The sequence below is a fragment of the Poromitra crassiceps genome, assembly GCF_964638095.1.
Source record: "Poromitra crassiceps genome assembly, chromosome: 7".
NCBI lineage: Eukaryota > Metazoa > Chordata > Actinopteri > Beryciformes > Melamphaidae > Poromitra > Poromitra crassiceps.
The window spans coordinates 38,101,765-38,118,216 of record NC_139628.1 but is presented as its reverse complement, the minus strand read 5'-3'; the positions used below and the strand labels follow the sequence as shown (position 1 = coordinate 38,118,216).

The 16,452-nt window shown below is 43.0% G+C and overlaps 1 protein-coding gene across 1 annotated transcript; it reads left to right on the top strand.

Moving 5' to 3' along the window:
- Positions 1 to 1,042: 1,042 nt before the first annotated feature.
- Positions 1,043 to 13,817, top strand: sepsecs (Sep (O-phosphoserine) tRNA:Sec (selenocysteine) tRNA synthase). Its single transcript, XM_083640458.1, has 12 exons — positions 1,043 to 1,093; positions 1,804 to 1,985; positions 2,114 to 2,268; positions 3,370 to 3,488; positions 3,771 to 3,929; positions 4,932 to 5,085; positions 5,545 to 5,647; positions 6,488 to 6,617; positions 6,835 to 6,926; positions 9,205 to 9,298; positions 9,784 to 9,874; positions 12,215 to 13,817. The coding sequence occupies exons 2-12, from the start codon at positions 1,872 to 1,874 to the stop codon at positions 12,465 to 12,467; spliced, it is 1,464 nt and encodes a 487-aa protein (XP_083496584.1). The 5' UTR covers positions 1,043 to 1,093; positions 1,804 to 1,871; the 3' UTR covers positions 12,468 to 13,817.
- Positions 13,818 to 16,452: the final 2,635 nt, after the last annotated feature.

Here is a 16,452-nt window from a genome sequence, read left to right as displayed (position 1 = left end):
GAAAAAAGGGAAATGTGTAAATGACAGCCAATGTGTGTGTGTGTGTGTGTGTGTGTGTGTGTGTGTGTGTGTGTGTGTGTGTGTGTGTGTGTGTGTGTGTTTACACACAGATTCTGATTTCATACACAATTAAGCCTATGTTGCATTTTTGTTTTATGACAATCCATGATAATAAACTGCTTTGTTGGGTTCTGATCAAAAACTGTTGTCTGTCAAATCCTTTATTCTTATTTTCTTTTCATTTAATACCTCATACATTTGAGCTGAAATGGGTCATGTATAGTCTCATGTAGGCCTATAGGATTTGTATCATTAAAGAAAATGTGGATGTAGCTACACATTTAAATGCCATTGAGTAAAGCATATATCTTAAAATATGCCTAGTCTAGTCTATAACACAACATGATAACGATGGAACCAAGCATTCTAAGAATGTATGAATCATGATAGGCATTGCTTTTTATTTATTGTGCCTCGCTAATACTTTAAAAATGAGCAATGAATCATAAGTTTATGAACCCACATTGTAGGCTTTCTTCATAATTTTTTCAGTAGTGATTCAGGGTTTTCCTGGGCCTGAACTGGGCCAGTGGGCCAGACATGCAATATGGCACATGCTCACCTAGGTCACGTGATCGCATGACGTAAGCGATCCCCCATCAAAGATTGTAACGTTTGAACAAGAGGAGTTACTCAATGGTGACTGGTCCCGCCGCAGTGGTCCACCTTCCAGGGCTGCAGAAGTGCACAGCTGAAAAAGTAGTATTGTCAAAAACGATCAAGTTCAGTAGGCGTATTGGTTCTGGTTCTGGACCAGCCGAGCTGCGGTCTGGTTCTGGACCAGAAGAACCATCTTGTCGATGACGATCGCCATACGCAGAAGTAGGTTAGAGGGCAAATCTTGTCAGGATGCTCATTTATCTGATGAGCGAATGTAATTGGATGAACAACGTTTGACGCTAGGCCAATCATAGGCAGAGAAGGGCGGGTCATGCCTTCGCCATCCTGGGAAAAATATCGCTTCCTGCTCTCTTCTCCGGTGGTGAAAGTTAATTTTCACTTGGAAAACGCGTGAAGAATATCAAGGAATACGGTAAGACGATACGGCGATGGCCAGAAATAAAAACTGTCCTGTCGAGGTTATTCGGCTTGTTTGTTTGAGTGAAAGCATTGGTTTAGGTTAGCAGAGCAGCTAGCAAGCTAGCTATTAGCTAACGTCACCAAGGTAAACAAATACAGTTCAACAACCCCCTCTAAACGTTACATGTTGACAACTAGCTAGCTATTAGCTAACGTTAACGTTACTTGTATGTTTAACAAACTCGGCCATGTAAATTGGGGGAGCAGGTGGACAACTAACACACTTACTTCCTCTTTGGTGGTAACATTATAGCTAATGTTAGATGCTTTGTAGCTGGCTAGTTCGATTCAGTGGTTCTCAACATGGGATCCTATATCTATGGTGGAATCCAGGGGTCTTTGAGGGGTGAAGAAAAGGCCCTCTCATGCCGACTGATGAAACCAAACACCATAGGCCGGATTCAAACCAGCGACCCAATGATGATGTCACTGTAGCATGTCATAGTTGTTGCTATGATGTCGTCGGTGATGTCATACTTGCTGCTGTGATGTCATCTGTGTCATACATGCCAAAGTATAAATAAGCTATGTTTCTGTGTATCTATCTCTCTGTGCACTACTCTAGGTCTACATCTCTCTCTGCCCACTAGCTTTCAGATTCTCTGTTCAACTGCCACGTAGTTGACCTGCTGCCTTAATTCTGCCTGTGATACTCTAATAAAGCTGGAAAGACGCGAATCGAGTTCCGACCTAAGCACAAAATAAGCGGAATCTACAACTTCCCTACAACGATGAACAGCGAGAACTTCACCCTGAGCGAGAAGATCGTGTCACCCTCCTACATCAGACAGGGCACCCAGGCACGCCGCAGCCACGAGCAGCTCATCAGACACTTACTGGAACAGGTAACATCGGCAGCCTTCCTCCAGCTTGACACTGTCATGGTGTGTGTACACACACGCACGCACACAGACACACATGCACACACACACACACACACACACACATTCACACTTCTCCCTCTACGCTGCAGGGCAAGTGTCCGGAGGAAGGATGGGGTGAGAGCACCGTGGAGCTCTTCCTGAGCGAGCTGGCTGTCATGGACAGCAATAACTTCCTGGGCAACTGCGGTGTCGGAGAGAGGGAGGGCAGAGTGGCATCCAGCCTTGTGGCTCGGCGCCATTACAGGTTCATGAAGTTTAACATAGTGCTGCACGATTTGTGAAAAAGTCATATTGCGATTATTGTGGAGAATATTGCGATATAATAAACAAAATAATATCATGAGTTTACACTTGCTTGGTTATCAAGGAAAATGCACAGATCTGAGGACTTTGATAATGTGTATTTCTCAACTCAAACAAACACAATAAAATTAGCATAAAAAATGTACAGTAGGCCTACTGTTTTCACTGCCAGTAACAACTGATGATTTTTATATATTTATTTAATTAAATTGCGGACTTTTGCAATTATATAATTGCACAGGCTGACATTGCGATTGCGATTCAATTAATTGTGCATCACTTCTTGTGTAAAACAAGATTTCCTTGGTTCTTTGCTCATAAAGGACTTGGGCGTGCTATATAAACATCATGTAAGTATCAAAACACATGGTCCCCAGATAAAGCCACACCAGCCATGTAAAGAAAAAGTGCCCCCAAACGAGCCATTTTGACTTGCGTGATTTTGTGACATCACAAAGTAACACTCATTTAATTTGCCCGCTTACAGCTCCGCTCCACCAACTGAAGGTGGAAGACCACCAAACCATGTTGACTGTAGCATAGCTGTGTAGAATGGGAGAAAATAATCAACTGCACCAAAGATGGATCTATCCCAACAGATCTTCTTACCATCTCATCTTATCTTAATATCAAAACGGTGCATAGTTAATGAGAACGATAGAGCACATAGAGAAGTCTCACAGAGGATGAATTTGAGTTTTTTTTCTGCAACACAATTCATAACCTTGTTTTAAAGACCCATGAGGCATGTTTTATACAGTTAAAAATGGCATACCGGACCTGTAACTTTATCCTGCTGATGTATCCTATTAAATATGTTTCTTATTCAACCAGCAGCCAAATTGTAGTAAATTTATTCTGTGGCTATAAGGTTTTTCTAGTTTACCAGTTTCTTACCAAGACCAGTATTTAGAAATTCTTCTTTAAATTTTCTGACTAATCTGCAATAAAAGATTAGTTTTGTCCCTTTTATACAGTTTGCAAAAATGTTTCAAATGTGACATTTGGCTGTTCTCATAAGGACCTGTGCATCTTCATGCAGGTTGATCCATGGCATAGGTCGGTCAGGTGACATCGCTGCTGTTCAGCCCAAAGCAGCAGGATCCAGTCTGCTTAACAAGCTGACCAACTCAGTTGTGTTGGACATCTTAAAGCTCTCAGGTGTGTACATTAGTATTATATATTATATTATATTATATTATATTATATTATATTATATTATATTATATTATATTATATTATTATGCAGCCTTCTTTAGCAAAGGCAGTCAAATACTATCAATTACATGAAGGCATCCTGCTGTCTTTTTTAAATTGTAGCTATTTGAGTTAAACAAAATATAGTCTTTGACTGGAGGAAAATATAACTCTTTATTATTCAAGTTTGAAACTGTAGTCATAGATGGAGAAATTAAATCATGTTGTGTTTGTGATGCATAACAGGGGTGCGGAGTGCGGCTAGCTGCTTCGTAGTTCCCATGGCAACAGGAATGAGCTTGACTCTGTGCTTCCTGACCCTCCGTCATCGGAGGCCCAAGGCTCGCTTCATTGTTTGGCCCCGCATCGACCAGAAGTCCTGTTTCAAGGCCATGATCACCGCAGGTGATAATAACATGAATCTACTGCTCATCCCCGGCTGTTCTGTTCCCCCCAGTCATCCTTACATCCTATGCACAGACAGGTGATAATAACATGAATCTACTGCTCATCCCCGGCTGTTCTGTTCCCCCCAGTCATCCTTACATCCTATGCACAGACAGGTGATAATAACATGAATCTACTGCTCATCCCAGGCTGTTCTGTTCCCCCCAGTCATCCTTACATCCTATGCACAGACACAGGGATCCAGCTGAGCTAGACTGGTGTTTGAAATGCAGCAGCAGGTTTTTTCTCTCTCCTGTTAGTCAAGACAAAGAGCTGGTGTATCAGTGGGACTTATTGTAATATCGAAACTTTTTTTTCTCATACTGCTAGTTCTGAAACAATGGTTTAAAAAATATCCCTGTTGAATAAAAGTGAATTTCATATGATGTTTGCTCCCCCCCCAAAAAACAAACAAAAAAACAAAAAAAGCTAGGCTATAGGAAACCTGATATCTTATTCTAAGAATGCAACATTTAACCTTACAATCCATTTTTGGAGCATACATGGAGCATATGAATGAATGCATATGATCAGTTAGATATAGGTTTCAATGCCCATCGCTCTTTAAAAGTCAAAGTGGAGCTACTACTGCTGGAACCAATGTTAGTGCAAATCCTTAACAAATACAAATGTGGCATGGCTTGGAGGTTGGCTTGGGACACAGAGTAGCCTCTTATCTAACCTCCATGACAATTGATCATTCCTGTTCTGTTTTTACGGTTTTTGATCTTTGTCTTCCACACCTGCATGCACACGCACACGCACACACACACACACACACACACACACACACACACACACACACACACACACACACACACACACACACACACAGACACACACACACACACACACACACACACACACAGACACGCACACAGACACAGACACACACACACCCTCGAGGGCCATAGCTCTGTTTGACTCCTATCTGTGGCTGTTTTATTCATCTGTGATTAGGCTTTGAACCTGTGGTGGTGGAGAACGTTCTGGAGGGAGACGAGCTGCGGACAGACTTGGAGGCAGTTGAGCGCAAGATTGAGGAGCTTGGAGCAGAGAACATCCTGTGTGTTCATTCAACTACATCCTGCTTCGCCCCGCGGGTCCCTGACAGGTAGGTGGGGCCTCTTAGAAATGCGGAGAAAAAAAAAGTCCTTTATGAGGTTTCTGAATGATGATGCGCTCTGCAGTGTCTATTGGCTAGTGGAGCTGACAGAGAGGTGCTAATCTGTCACTGTGCGGCAGTCATTCTCCTCGGGAATGAACAGCTTCTGGTCTCTGTCAACCCAGCGATGCATAAGATGTGAACAAAGCGTCAGACAGCATGCGAGCTGTATCTCTGTGGACTTGAAAGTCCTCAAACGCTGTCACAACCATCAGTACAGCGGGTAGTGGTGATATTTAAACTGTTGTGAATAATGTGCACTTGTGGCTCAGCAGGGTAAGGCTTTAAAGAAATTGTTTAACAAACCATTGTGTGATTAGAAACAGATGTAACTAGTTAATTTGCCCCAGGACGTGGACGTATCTAGCATTTCTGAAAGTAACTCTAGTGTCGTGTCTTGTCTTCCAGACTAGAGGAGTTGGCCACTGTGTGTGCCAAATATAACATCCCCCACATTGTTAACAATGCCTATGGGGTACAGTCAACCAAATGCATGCACCTTATACAACAGGTTGGTACCACAAATTTCCAAACCTCCCTACGAAACATTCATTTTGCATACTTGACTCAGTCAGATGTTTGCATTTGGAATGTTGGTACAAATGCCAATCTCAGCATGCTGACAATGATCTACACAGAATTCCAATTGATTTGACATTGCACCATAAAAATGTATTGTAAAGAAATATCATTAGGTTATGTTTTTTGTAAGACCGTATCTACCTTATTTTTGTGAGGCCCGCTGTAAAATAATTCTGGGAGCAATATCCGGTCTAGAACGTGAGCAGCTGTGTGTTTACGGTGGCTTGACGCTGCCTGGATAGTACTCTGCACTGCAGCCCATGACTGCAGCGCGTGCCTCCTCGCATCGCATTTCCTTGTCGAACTCCGACGTTAAAAGTTGGCTCGTCACAAAAGTTTTGGGAATGTAGCCTAATAATGTTATCTATCACATCCGCTAACCTGTTGCTCGTTGAACAAGTCGGCATTTATCAGCTCAGCTGCACCGTTTACAGACGGGTACATTCGACGGGCTGTGTTGTGTCAAGCTAGACGTAACGGGGAAGAGGACAGCAGAAGGAAGCAGCACCCATGGTGCGTCATGGCCGCCAAAAATAAGGTGGATAGAAAGGTTTCAAATTGTGAAAGGTGTTGGTTTTTTACTCAGTTTGTTTTACATGACACTGAATCTATTTCTCAAGAGAGAGAAAATAAAAAAAATAAAAACGACTGACTATAAATGAACATTTCTAAATGTGGTCACTGTCACTATCACCTATTTAAAATGCTTGTAGTTTGCTCATTGTCGACAGACGGATGACTAACTCTTTATTGAACTGTCTTCTGTCAGGGAGCTCGTGTTGGAAGACTCGATGCCTTCGTACAGAGCTTGGACAAGAACTTTATGGTTCCAGTAGGTGGCGCCATAATAGCTGGTTTTGATGAGTCCTTCATACAGGAGATAAGCCAAATGTACCCAGGTTAGTATTAAAGATGCTGCTGTTGAGGTTTCTTTCACCACTTCTTCATTCCATTCTCCTTTAATTTTGACCTAAAGAGTTTTGTCTCACTTAATGAACCGATGTTTATGCATCATTATAATTCCAACCTTGTCTTGTTCATTTGGCCACTTAACAAAGTCACTCTTCTGCACCTCCACGGTAATTGGCAGGGTGTGTTTTTGCCCGCTGTGTCCAGGTCGAGCTTCGGCCTCACCCTCCCTTGATGTCCTCATCACCCTTCTCACCCTGGGAGCCAGTGGCTATAGGAAACTCCTGTCAGAAAGAAAGGTGAGCGTGCGTCCACTCTGACTGTAGACGCCTAGACGGAGTCTGTAGACTTTAGTGAGCCGTGCGTTTCATAGAGGGGCGAGGAAGGCCTAGCGAGATCAAATTGATCCAGGAGTTTCAAAAAATATCCCCTGGTGGCTCCCCACTCAAAAGCAGAATGCAGCATCCTACTTTTCAGATGGTATAGGCACTGCACCATTATTACAGCTTGCACCTGATGTACTCTATCACTATGTCTTAATGCGCACACTTTCAGAGACTGCAGAAATACTGAAGCTTTGGCTGAGACCATTGAACACACAAAAGATTCATGGCATCTAAACCTTTTGGACATGAATCAGTCAATCTTCAGTTAAATACTTTTCTTTGTTTGACCTTGAGATGCTAAAGGTGGGGAATTTATAGGAATGACTTAAGATAGATTACATCTTGCAGTGTTTTCCCGATGTGTTCCATTAGTGAAATCCTTTGAGCATTGGCTAATTCCAAATTGGACACCGTGTAACATGACTCACCGCTATCTAAAAATGTGATTTCTTACGGGATGGCATACAATACCAGAATGCTTTTAACTTAAACCTCGCTCCATTTGCAAAGAAATATGTGTAGGAAATTTCTCTGGCCTCTCGCATGACCTGAGGCCGTCAAGGCGTATTGATTTCTGTCGGTCCAGATTGTACATAATTCATGTACCGGACCAGTTTGCCATAGTGTCTGCAGAACTGAGTGATTTCCTCACATTCCCCCCCTGCCTGGAGTCAGCAGCTTTGAATAATTCAGACCATGCAGATATCGCCCCCACCCCCCATGGGCATATATTATTATTTTGGAAGCCCCCGTCATTTTATCTGTAGAGGTTCATGAACCTGATGTAATATCAGTCTTATATCAGTCATATTAGAAAATATCCTGAAAATAACTGGCTCCCTGGTATAAGGATGGCAGTGGTGGCGTGTGCTTTTGTCTTTCATAGTCTTCGTTTATTCGGATCATTAGCTGCCACCGACGTCGCAGCTACTCTTCCTGGCCACACACAACAAAAATAATATATGACATATAATACATGTAACAAATGATTAATTTACAATTAAAACAATCTAAAAATACTAAAATCACAAAACATGGAACAAATCTCAATGAAAACAAATAAAAGGAGAGAGAAAAGAAATACGAATAAAAATTACAACATCAAATTACATTCTGTTGTGGTAGATCAGATCGGTTAATTGAGGTTAGGGTTATTGTGTTTATTTTAGTCGTTTTTTCAAACATACCCCCGGTAAGCATAGGATTTAGTCATTATGTTTGTATATGTATGTTGTATGTATATATATGTATGTGTGTGTGTGTGTATATATAATATATATATATATATATATATACACACACGCACGCGCACACACTTATTGTCTGCAGTGTCATGGCCATGCACTCACTCTCCACCACTACCAGTCCTCCAGGGAAAATATAGCACAAGGGAGCGTTTAGGCACACGACAGACATCATGGAAAGGCTATTTGTTTTCCACTCATGCCAGAGAAGATATTTTCCTGCTTGATGTTCCCACGCAAAGTATGAGTCAGCAGAGCAGCACTATTGTATAGCGGCGGCACCCACCCTCTGTTCGGTGCTGCTGCTGCTGCACTGGCGTACTTGCAGCTGCTTGTGCTACCAGCCACACAGCCATCAACAAAACCACAGCCATTTGTTACAGCATTTTCTCTCGTTATGCAACCTCCTCCCTCCTCCGTTCTCCTAACATTTGCAAGTGTCACAACCCCTTCGTCACCCACTTCAATCCACCCACGTCAGTCTTCCTCCACTCCTTTCTTTGTATTCTGCAGGGACTCCAAACCACACACACACATTGTCAGCAATTGACTGTAGTTAGAATCTCAGGCTAAAAGCCTCCCCTCACGTCTTTCTAATTGATCCCGGAGGTGGATGTGTGACGCGAGCAAAGATCCTGACCAGAGCTGGAGAGGAAGAGGACGTGCCGCTTGATAATTCTAGCTTAGTCAGGGGAGCTACTGTACTTACTGAGGCTTGGAGGGGAAGCAGGGGAGGGAGGGAGGGGATGGGGGATGGGACCTGCTTGTGGGCAGATCTGCTCGATTAGCAATAAAGCGAGCCTGCTGCTGCTAAAATAAGGCTGTGGCAGTGCGTGGAGCCAGCATTGTGTCACTATTTATAGTTCCTTTCTGTGGCCCACTGTGTCTGCTTCTCTCTCTCTCTCTCCATGCCTCTTCTCTGTGTCTGCACTCTGCACCGCCTGAAGGAGATGTATTCCTACCTGGCTGAGGAGCTGAAGAGTCTGGCCTATGCACATGGGGGGAGATTGCTTCACACCCCTCATAACCCCATTTCTCTGGGTAAGCTCATTGCACTGGGTGCCAGGTGTTACACAGGTGCGCTTCTATGTACAGTGTATACATTATATGCTCCCAGCATATTATAAGCACACCACACAAGGCCATGCACATTTGTGACTGTTAATAGTTGTCTTTTTTTCTTCAGCTATACGTCTACTTTTTGTAATGTTTAGGGAACTTTCAGTCTATTTACCGTGATATTTAGTGAACTCATAATGCTTTGACAATGTAGAAAATGTCAGTTTTAAACAATAAAGTGAGCGTTGCGTATTAACAGTTAAGATTGTGGTGGCAGTCTATTCTTGCGAGTTGTGCTCACTCTGGGATTTTTCTTGCAGATTTAACTCATCGTGTGAGTGTGTGTGTGTGTGTGTGTGTGTGTGTGTGCGCATGCGCGTGTGTGTGTGCGCGTGTGCATGTGTGTGTGCATGTGTGTGTATGTTTGTGTGTTGGGTGCATGGATGTGGCACCGCTCTCTCCTCCAGCCATGTCTCTGGATGGTCTCCAGGCCGAGAGTGACCAGGCAGTGACTCAGCTGGGCTCCATGCTGTTCACCCGGCAGGTGTCGGGAGCCAGGTAGGAAGACACACACTTCCGCAGGGCATGACCACAATCTGCCTGCAGGTGAGAGGGAGAACAAGAAGGGGAGGAGTTAGTAGAGGGGTTCACAAATGGGGCGAGATGACAATGGCGTGTGTGTGTGTGTGTGTGTGTGGGGGGGGGGGGGGGGGTCTCAAAAGTCGAGAATGAGTTTAAAAACACGAGGATGAACTTGGCGGTGGCAAACAAACCCAGCGGATCAGCTGCTGGATAAGGAAGAGCAGAAGCCACTTTAGATGATTAGACTGTCCATCCTATCAGGGCCATCTCCTAATTTAGGAGAACGATTCCATTACCATCCAGCAGCCGCCTATGCCAAGTCCACATAGAGCGATGTTTTCCACATCTTTTTCCACAATAGTTTTTGAGCGTAAATATTTTAATAACACAATGAATGATTCATTTGCGTCATTCTGTTCTGATTGTTTTTGTTTTGTTCAGATTGACAGTAAATGGACTGCTGGCTTGATTTCATTATAAATGCATCAAAGGAATAGCCTCCAGATGGTGGGACCCCTACTTTGTGGGGTCGCAACTGCTCTGATGACCGACGGACCGTAAAAAAAAAAAAAACACCCACCTAAGAATGTAGCTGTCCTTTCTTTTTGGATCAGTGATAAGTGATTAACAGAAGCTGTACAGCTCATTATAATGCATTTCACTCCCGTAATGGTCTCCCTCATACACATAGGCTCAAAAGCTAGCCAGTAATTGATTTTTACATTAAAGTGAGTCTAAACTGTGCTGACACTGATGCACCCGTGCCAAACTTCAGAGGCATTGTAACAGTATTGCAGATCACTTTGAAACTCCATTCGGTAAGACAGTAGAGAGTAGACCAGTGTTTCACTTGAACACACTGTACATCTCTGAATGAGAGTGGTATTAATTTGAGCTTTCAGATGTATCAGAGTAACACTGGCTGTCTTATGAAGAGGACTGCTTTAGACTCGAGGCTGCAACGTGTTCACAGATAATGCCGCAGTGCCTCATGTCTCTCAGCTCTGCTTTGTGTTGAAATCAGCAAGAGTTAGCAAAGAGATGTTCGTTGCTGAATAAGGCTTATAACACTGTAGAGACAACAACTAGCAATAGTTGATATACTCTTCCTGTCAGGAATGTCCTATGCTACTGCTCAGTGTAACTCGATAATGATATTGTATTTTTAAAACTGCATTCACTACGACTGGAATGAGCACTATGTAGAATCAACATCGAATATGGACGTAAATTTGCGGGTCTGGCAGACTCATGAAATGTGATCCATCATATAGATTTGCCACAGAATTACATCCATATTTCATTTTTGGTTTATTCTACACGGTCTGCATTCCAGTCGTGGTGAATGTAGCCTTAATTGCCATCCCATATACTTGTAGAGCAATTTGCAATACTGTTGGTAATGTAAATAGCACCTGAATCCTCCTCATGGGAAATGTGTGTTGTGCAAGAAAAGCTGTTGGGAATATACAAGATCACACCGATGTGACGCAACAAAATGCAGTCATAAAGCTTACAAATGTAACACTTTCATCTTCAGACCACACAATATTTACAGTGAAATAAGATTCCTGTGTAATTGTCAAGGCACACTCGCTGAGAATTACTTGTAGGAAATTGTGTTTGTTTTTGTCCTACAGTTATCCATAAATGTGATTGTAGATGTTTACAGAGGGAGAGAGATGTGGGCGAAGGGGCTGCATCCTAAGCTGGATTGCACCTTCTTTACCCAATGTATAAAGAGGAAATTGAGCATTCATTTTTTTTAAGTAAAATAGTTTATTAAATTAAGAGTTTGTAAGTGCTTGTGAATGCTTAGTTTTACAAGATTTCATTTAGTAAATTTCTGCACATAACAAGATAAGAAGTAACCTTGCTTGCAAGATGGATAACCTCGCGAGATCTAAAGAGATCGACTGGTTTAGTGAAATGTAATGTGGAGCTAAACCGTCCATCTGGCAGCGTCAGGTTAGATAAGAAGTGCATCTGCTCTGAACCCCCTGCTGACTCACAAGATGTTATTGCCCATCAGAAAATCTCTTCTGAGTGAGTGAGTAGGATACTGCCTTGATTTCATCCTACGTGCGCATAGCATCACAAATTGTGTCTCTGCTCTCCCTAAAAATCGAATTATTAATAAAAGTATCTGTGTATGAATAGGAATAGCCCAACCTTAAGCCAGACCATACTTGTGAAAAATGATGAATTCTTCATGTTGCCCATCATGAATAATTGCTCACACACTGCAGTAAATGCCCAGCGTGATAAATAATTGCTCACTGCTGTGCAAAATCATCATTGTGTTTTTGTTTCTAGGGTAATACCGCTGGGCAAGGAGCAGACCATAAGCGGACACACATTCCGCGGCTTCATGTCCCACTCGGAGGACTACCCCTGCCCCTACCTCAACGCTGCCTCAGCCATAGGCATCACTCGGGAGGACGTGACGCTGTGCATCAAAAGACTCGACAAGTGCCTGAAGACCCTGAAGAAACAGGGAAATGCAGCTCGAAGCAGTTCACTACTGCCCCCACCGTGCCAGGAAGACTCCACTTCAGACAGTGAATGAGCAAAAAAACACTATACTCTACGACTGCATTGCTTCCAATTCATTATTCATAAAAGGACGCGTGGAATTTGAGATATTACCAAAGTTGTAATTGGATGTGCGAGTGTAGCTCAGCTCATTCAGCAGCACCAAAAGAGAAACTGATTTCTGTGTTGTCTCTGCAGCCGGCACACACTTGCCCACTTGGAATGGGCAGTGTTGTGTTGAGTGGCACTCACAGTATCGACTACGGGTTTGGTTTCACAGACTAGTCGACTATCAAAACCCAGTAGCGAACCGTGACCCTCATGCCTGGGCCCTCTGAACCGCACCGCCGCAAACCCCCCTCCATGCAACCAATCATGAGTTTGTCCCTGGATTTCAAGCAAGCAATCATGACTTTGTCCCTGGATTTTAAAGCAACCAATCATGACGTTGTCCCTTGATTTAAATCAACCAATCATGACTTTGGCCCTGGATTTAAAGCAACCAACCTTCTTTCATTAACCCTTCACTGTTCAACACAAACTGAATAGGCCATTTTAATGTATTTCCTCAGAAACATGATGTTTGTCAAGTTATGAATTAATAAAATAAGAAAAAGTGATTTTTTAAATATTATTTTTTAGCATATCTTAGGCCCTCAGAGAGGGAGGACAGTTCCCCTTTGACAAAACCACTAGTCGACACTGTGCATCATAGTCATCTAGTCGTTCATTTATGGTTAGGAATAAACAATATAAATAAATAAATTGAACATAGGTTTGTTTGAAGAATCATTTTCTACATTGTGCCATGTTAAATAAACAGAATTGAAGGTATTTAGAGAGGGAAAGACTCCTGTTACGTTGTTACTGCAGTCAAACTGGGTATCAGCTCAGACAAGTAGCTGGGGTTTAGCAGCTCATTTGTAAACAGTCTCTCAGAGCCAATCAGCACTCTGCTATTTAACATACCCCCAGGTTGGTCCCGCCTACATTAGTTAACCCTTTACTGGCTCTTTTTTTAAACGAGAATTTGTCGATTTTTATTTGCTGAAAAAAATATGTTATATCTCCCGCGATTAATCGACTACTTTGTGGGACTAGATGATGACTACTAAAATTCAGTAGTCGTGAATGCCCTAGTATCGACACATGTTTCATGGCTATCATTCCAGACCTTTTGATGTGGTCAAAGGTTTAGATGTTCATGAGATTGATTTCAGCATCCACAGGTGGTGATGAAACAAACTTAAGTAGTACAACAACGTGGAGGAATTTCAGTATCAATGGCATCTATGGAGGGTGGTCATAATTGCGAGCAACCCCTCTGTGGCTAGGCTAATCAGCTAAATCAGCTGGTTAAGTGTTTGGTATGAAATCCTGCATAATGCAGATATGGTTATTAAATGAAATGTCTATAACCTAGCCAAAATTTCAGTTTGAAATCATTGCTTCATGATAAATACTCTCTTTTTAATAATGGGCAGATACGACGTCCATGTATCCTTTCTGTATTTGCTCCATATATTCTGATATAATATTGGGAAATGCAATAAAAATTGTATGAAATTGTATAGCTTCAGTATAGTGTGTTGTGGTATGTCTTCTCTAGTTTGTGTAATGTGATACTAATGCCATGAGTGCATTAACTCCATTTCATCCATCATCTATATATATTGGATTATCTTATTTATTTTCAGGCTATGTAACAGATAGTAGCTGAGATAATCAATGAGTAAACCAAGCATAGATCACTCCGTTGTATTTAGTAAATGAAACTATAGTCTCAATGAGAACATGTATATTATGAATAAGAGATATCTAGCTAAATGTTATATCTCACTGTTACGCATATACAGCGTAGGATGGACTTGGAACTCAATATGTTACAGGAGACGTTGATCATGGGAATTGGCCTGTAATCAAAGCTGTTTCCTCTGTGTTTGCACATCAGGGTTTTTCTTCATCTTATTCCCTCTGCTCTCCAGTCTCAGTCATTAAGAGGCAAAGCAGGTAGTGCCCCGAGGCACAAAAATAGACTGACTGGAGCTTCTCTGACTGATGACCAATCTATATTTCGATACTGTACTGTCCGAGCGCTCCCTATGCACTCCCCCAACGTCTGCAGGGTATTATCAAGGTTGATTGCACTTTGACAAGCATGAGGCATGTGATGTAGAAGTCGGTGCACGTTCTTAAGCTTTTATTTATTATATAGTGATATGGTTTATTTGATAGGGACAGTGCAAGTGTTAGTGCCACTTTAACTCATTCAACAAGTTGATGTAACTGACATTCTGCATACAGATTATAGCTATTGCTGGTTTCCAACTCCTGTCCCTAGTTAGGCTTTTAGTAAGAGAAAAAAGGGGGAAAATATCAAGGTTACATAGAAGTATATAACATTATATAAAAAAAAGGTCAAATCATGAAATAATTCAAAATGCATACAGCCTGATTTTTCTTCAGCCAGCCTCATGTGAAAACACTAAGGTATGGATCGCTACCAATGTATTTGCTGTCACTGGGTCTATTCTAAAATAAGTGCGTCAGTGTTCTTGAAATGTTCTGCCTCAGCTGCCTCAGAGTATTAAGAAACATCAGCAGAAGCGGGTTTTAATGACTCAGTAGTACAGTGCACCATAACATGAACATGATCATGAATAAAACAATGCATTCATTTTCAATATGCAGAGCAGAGGTATTAAGGAAAAGCTGTTCTCTTGTTCTGACAAGGGCCAAATGCACCCGCCTTCCCTCTTCCCTTCACCCTGTAACACCCCCCACTTGTTTTGTAGTTCTTCCTCTGCTCCCTGTCTGGTGCTGATGATGCAGGGATGCTGTGGGGGCAGAGGGAGTCAGACCCTCTCCTCCCTCTCTGGTGCTGGGTGATGCAGGGATGCTGTGGAGGCAGAGGGAGTCAGACCCTCTCCTCCCTGTCTGGTGCTGATATGCAGGGATGCTGTGGGGGCCAGAGGGAGTCAGACCCTCTCCTCCCTGTCTGGTGCTGATGATGCAGGGATGCTGTGGGGGCAGAGGGAGTCAGACCCTCTCCTCCCTGTCTGGTGCTGATATGCGGGGATGCTGTGGGGGCAGAGGGAGTCAGACCCTCTTCTCCCTGTCTGGTGCTGATGATGCAGGGATGCTGTGGGGGCAGAGGGAGTCAGACCCTCTTCTCCCTGTCTGGTGCTGATATGCGGGGATGCTGTGGGGGCAGAGGGAGTCAGACCCTCTTCTCCCTGTCTGGTGCTGATGATGCAGGGATGCTGTGGGGGCAGAGGGAGTCAGACCCTCTTCTCCCTGTCTGGTGCTGATGATGCAGGGATGCTGTGGGGCCAGAGGCAGAGGGAGTCAGACCTGTCTGGTGCTGATGATACAGGGATGCTGTGGGGGCAGAGGCCTGTCTGGTGCTGATGATACAGGGATGCTGTGGGGGCAGAGGCCTGTCTGGTGCTGATGATGCAGGGATGCTGTGGGGGCAGAGGGAGTCAGACCCACTTTTTGTGTCAGCCAGTTTTTAAAAGCTCCCCTATTGATCAAGTCTGCTGCAGTGTGTAAATCTGAAGCAGTCTGCCGCTGAGACACTTTGCTATCACATCACTCCAGACTTGACCCAAAGACACAAGCACTTTTGACAATTAAGGATATAGCTCTGGGGATTGCATTTGTTTTTAATATGCAGTTACTGAGCAGTGGTTGGTGATGGTTATTTGTGCAGTTAGAGCAGTTGAAAGATATAGGAACATTTGTAGTTTACGGAATTACAATTGAACTATTTATTCTTGTAATCAGGATTGCTATTGCGCATTAAATGATAGTTTTATGGGCAAAACTTGCCACATTAGGTCCCTACTGGTGTAGCTTGGCTATTAGCATTTTAGACTGTATTCATGGCAACTGGCAAGAGGCTCTAGGGGCCTCTTGGTCCCTTAAAAAAACCAAACAGTTGTTTACCCTCATCCATCCTCACCAAAATAGACCGCCTTTAAAAATAGCCCTCCTGAATCTGCAGTTCACACTTA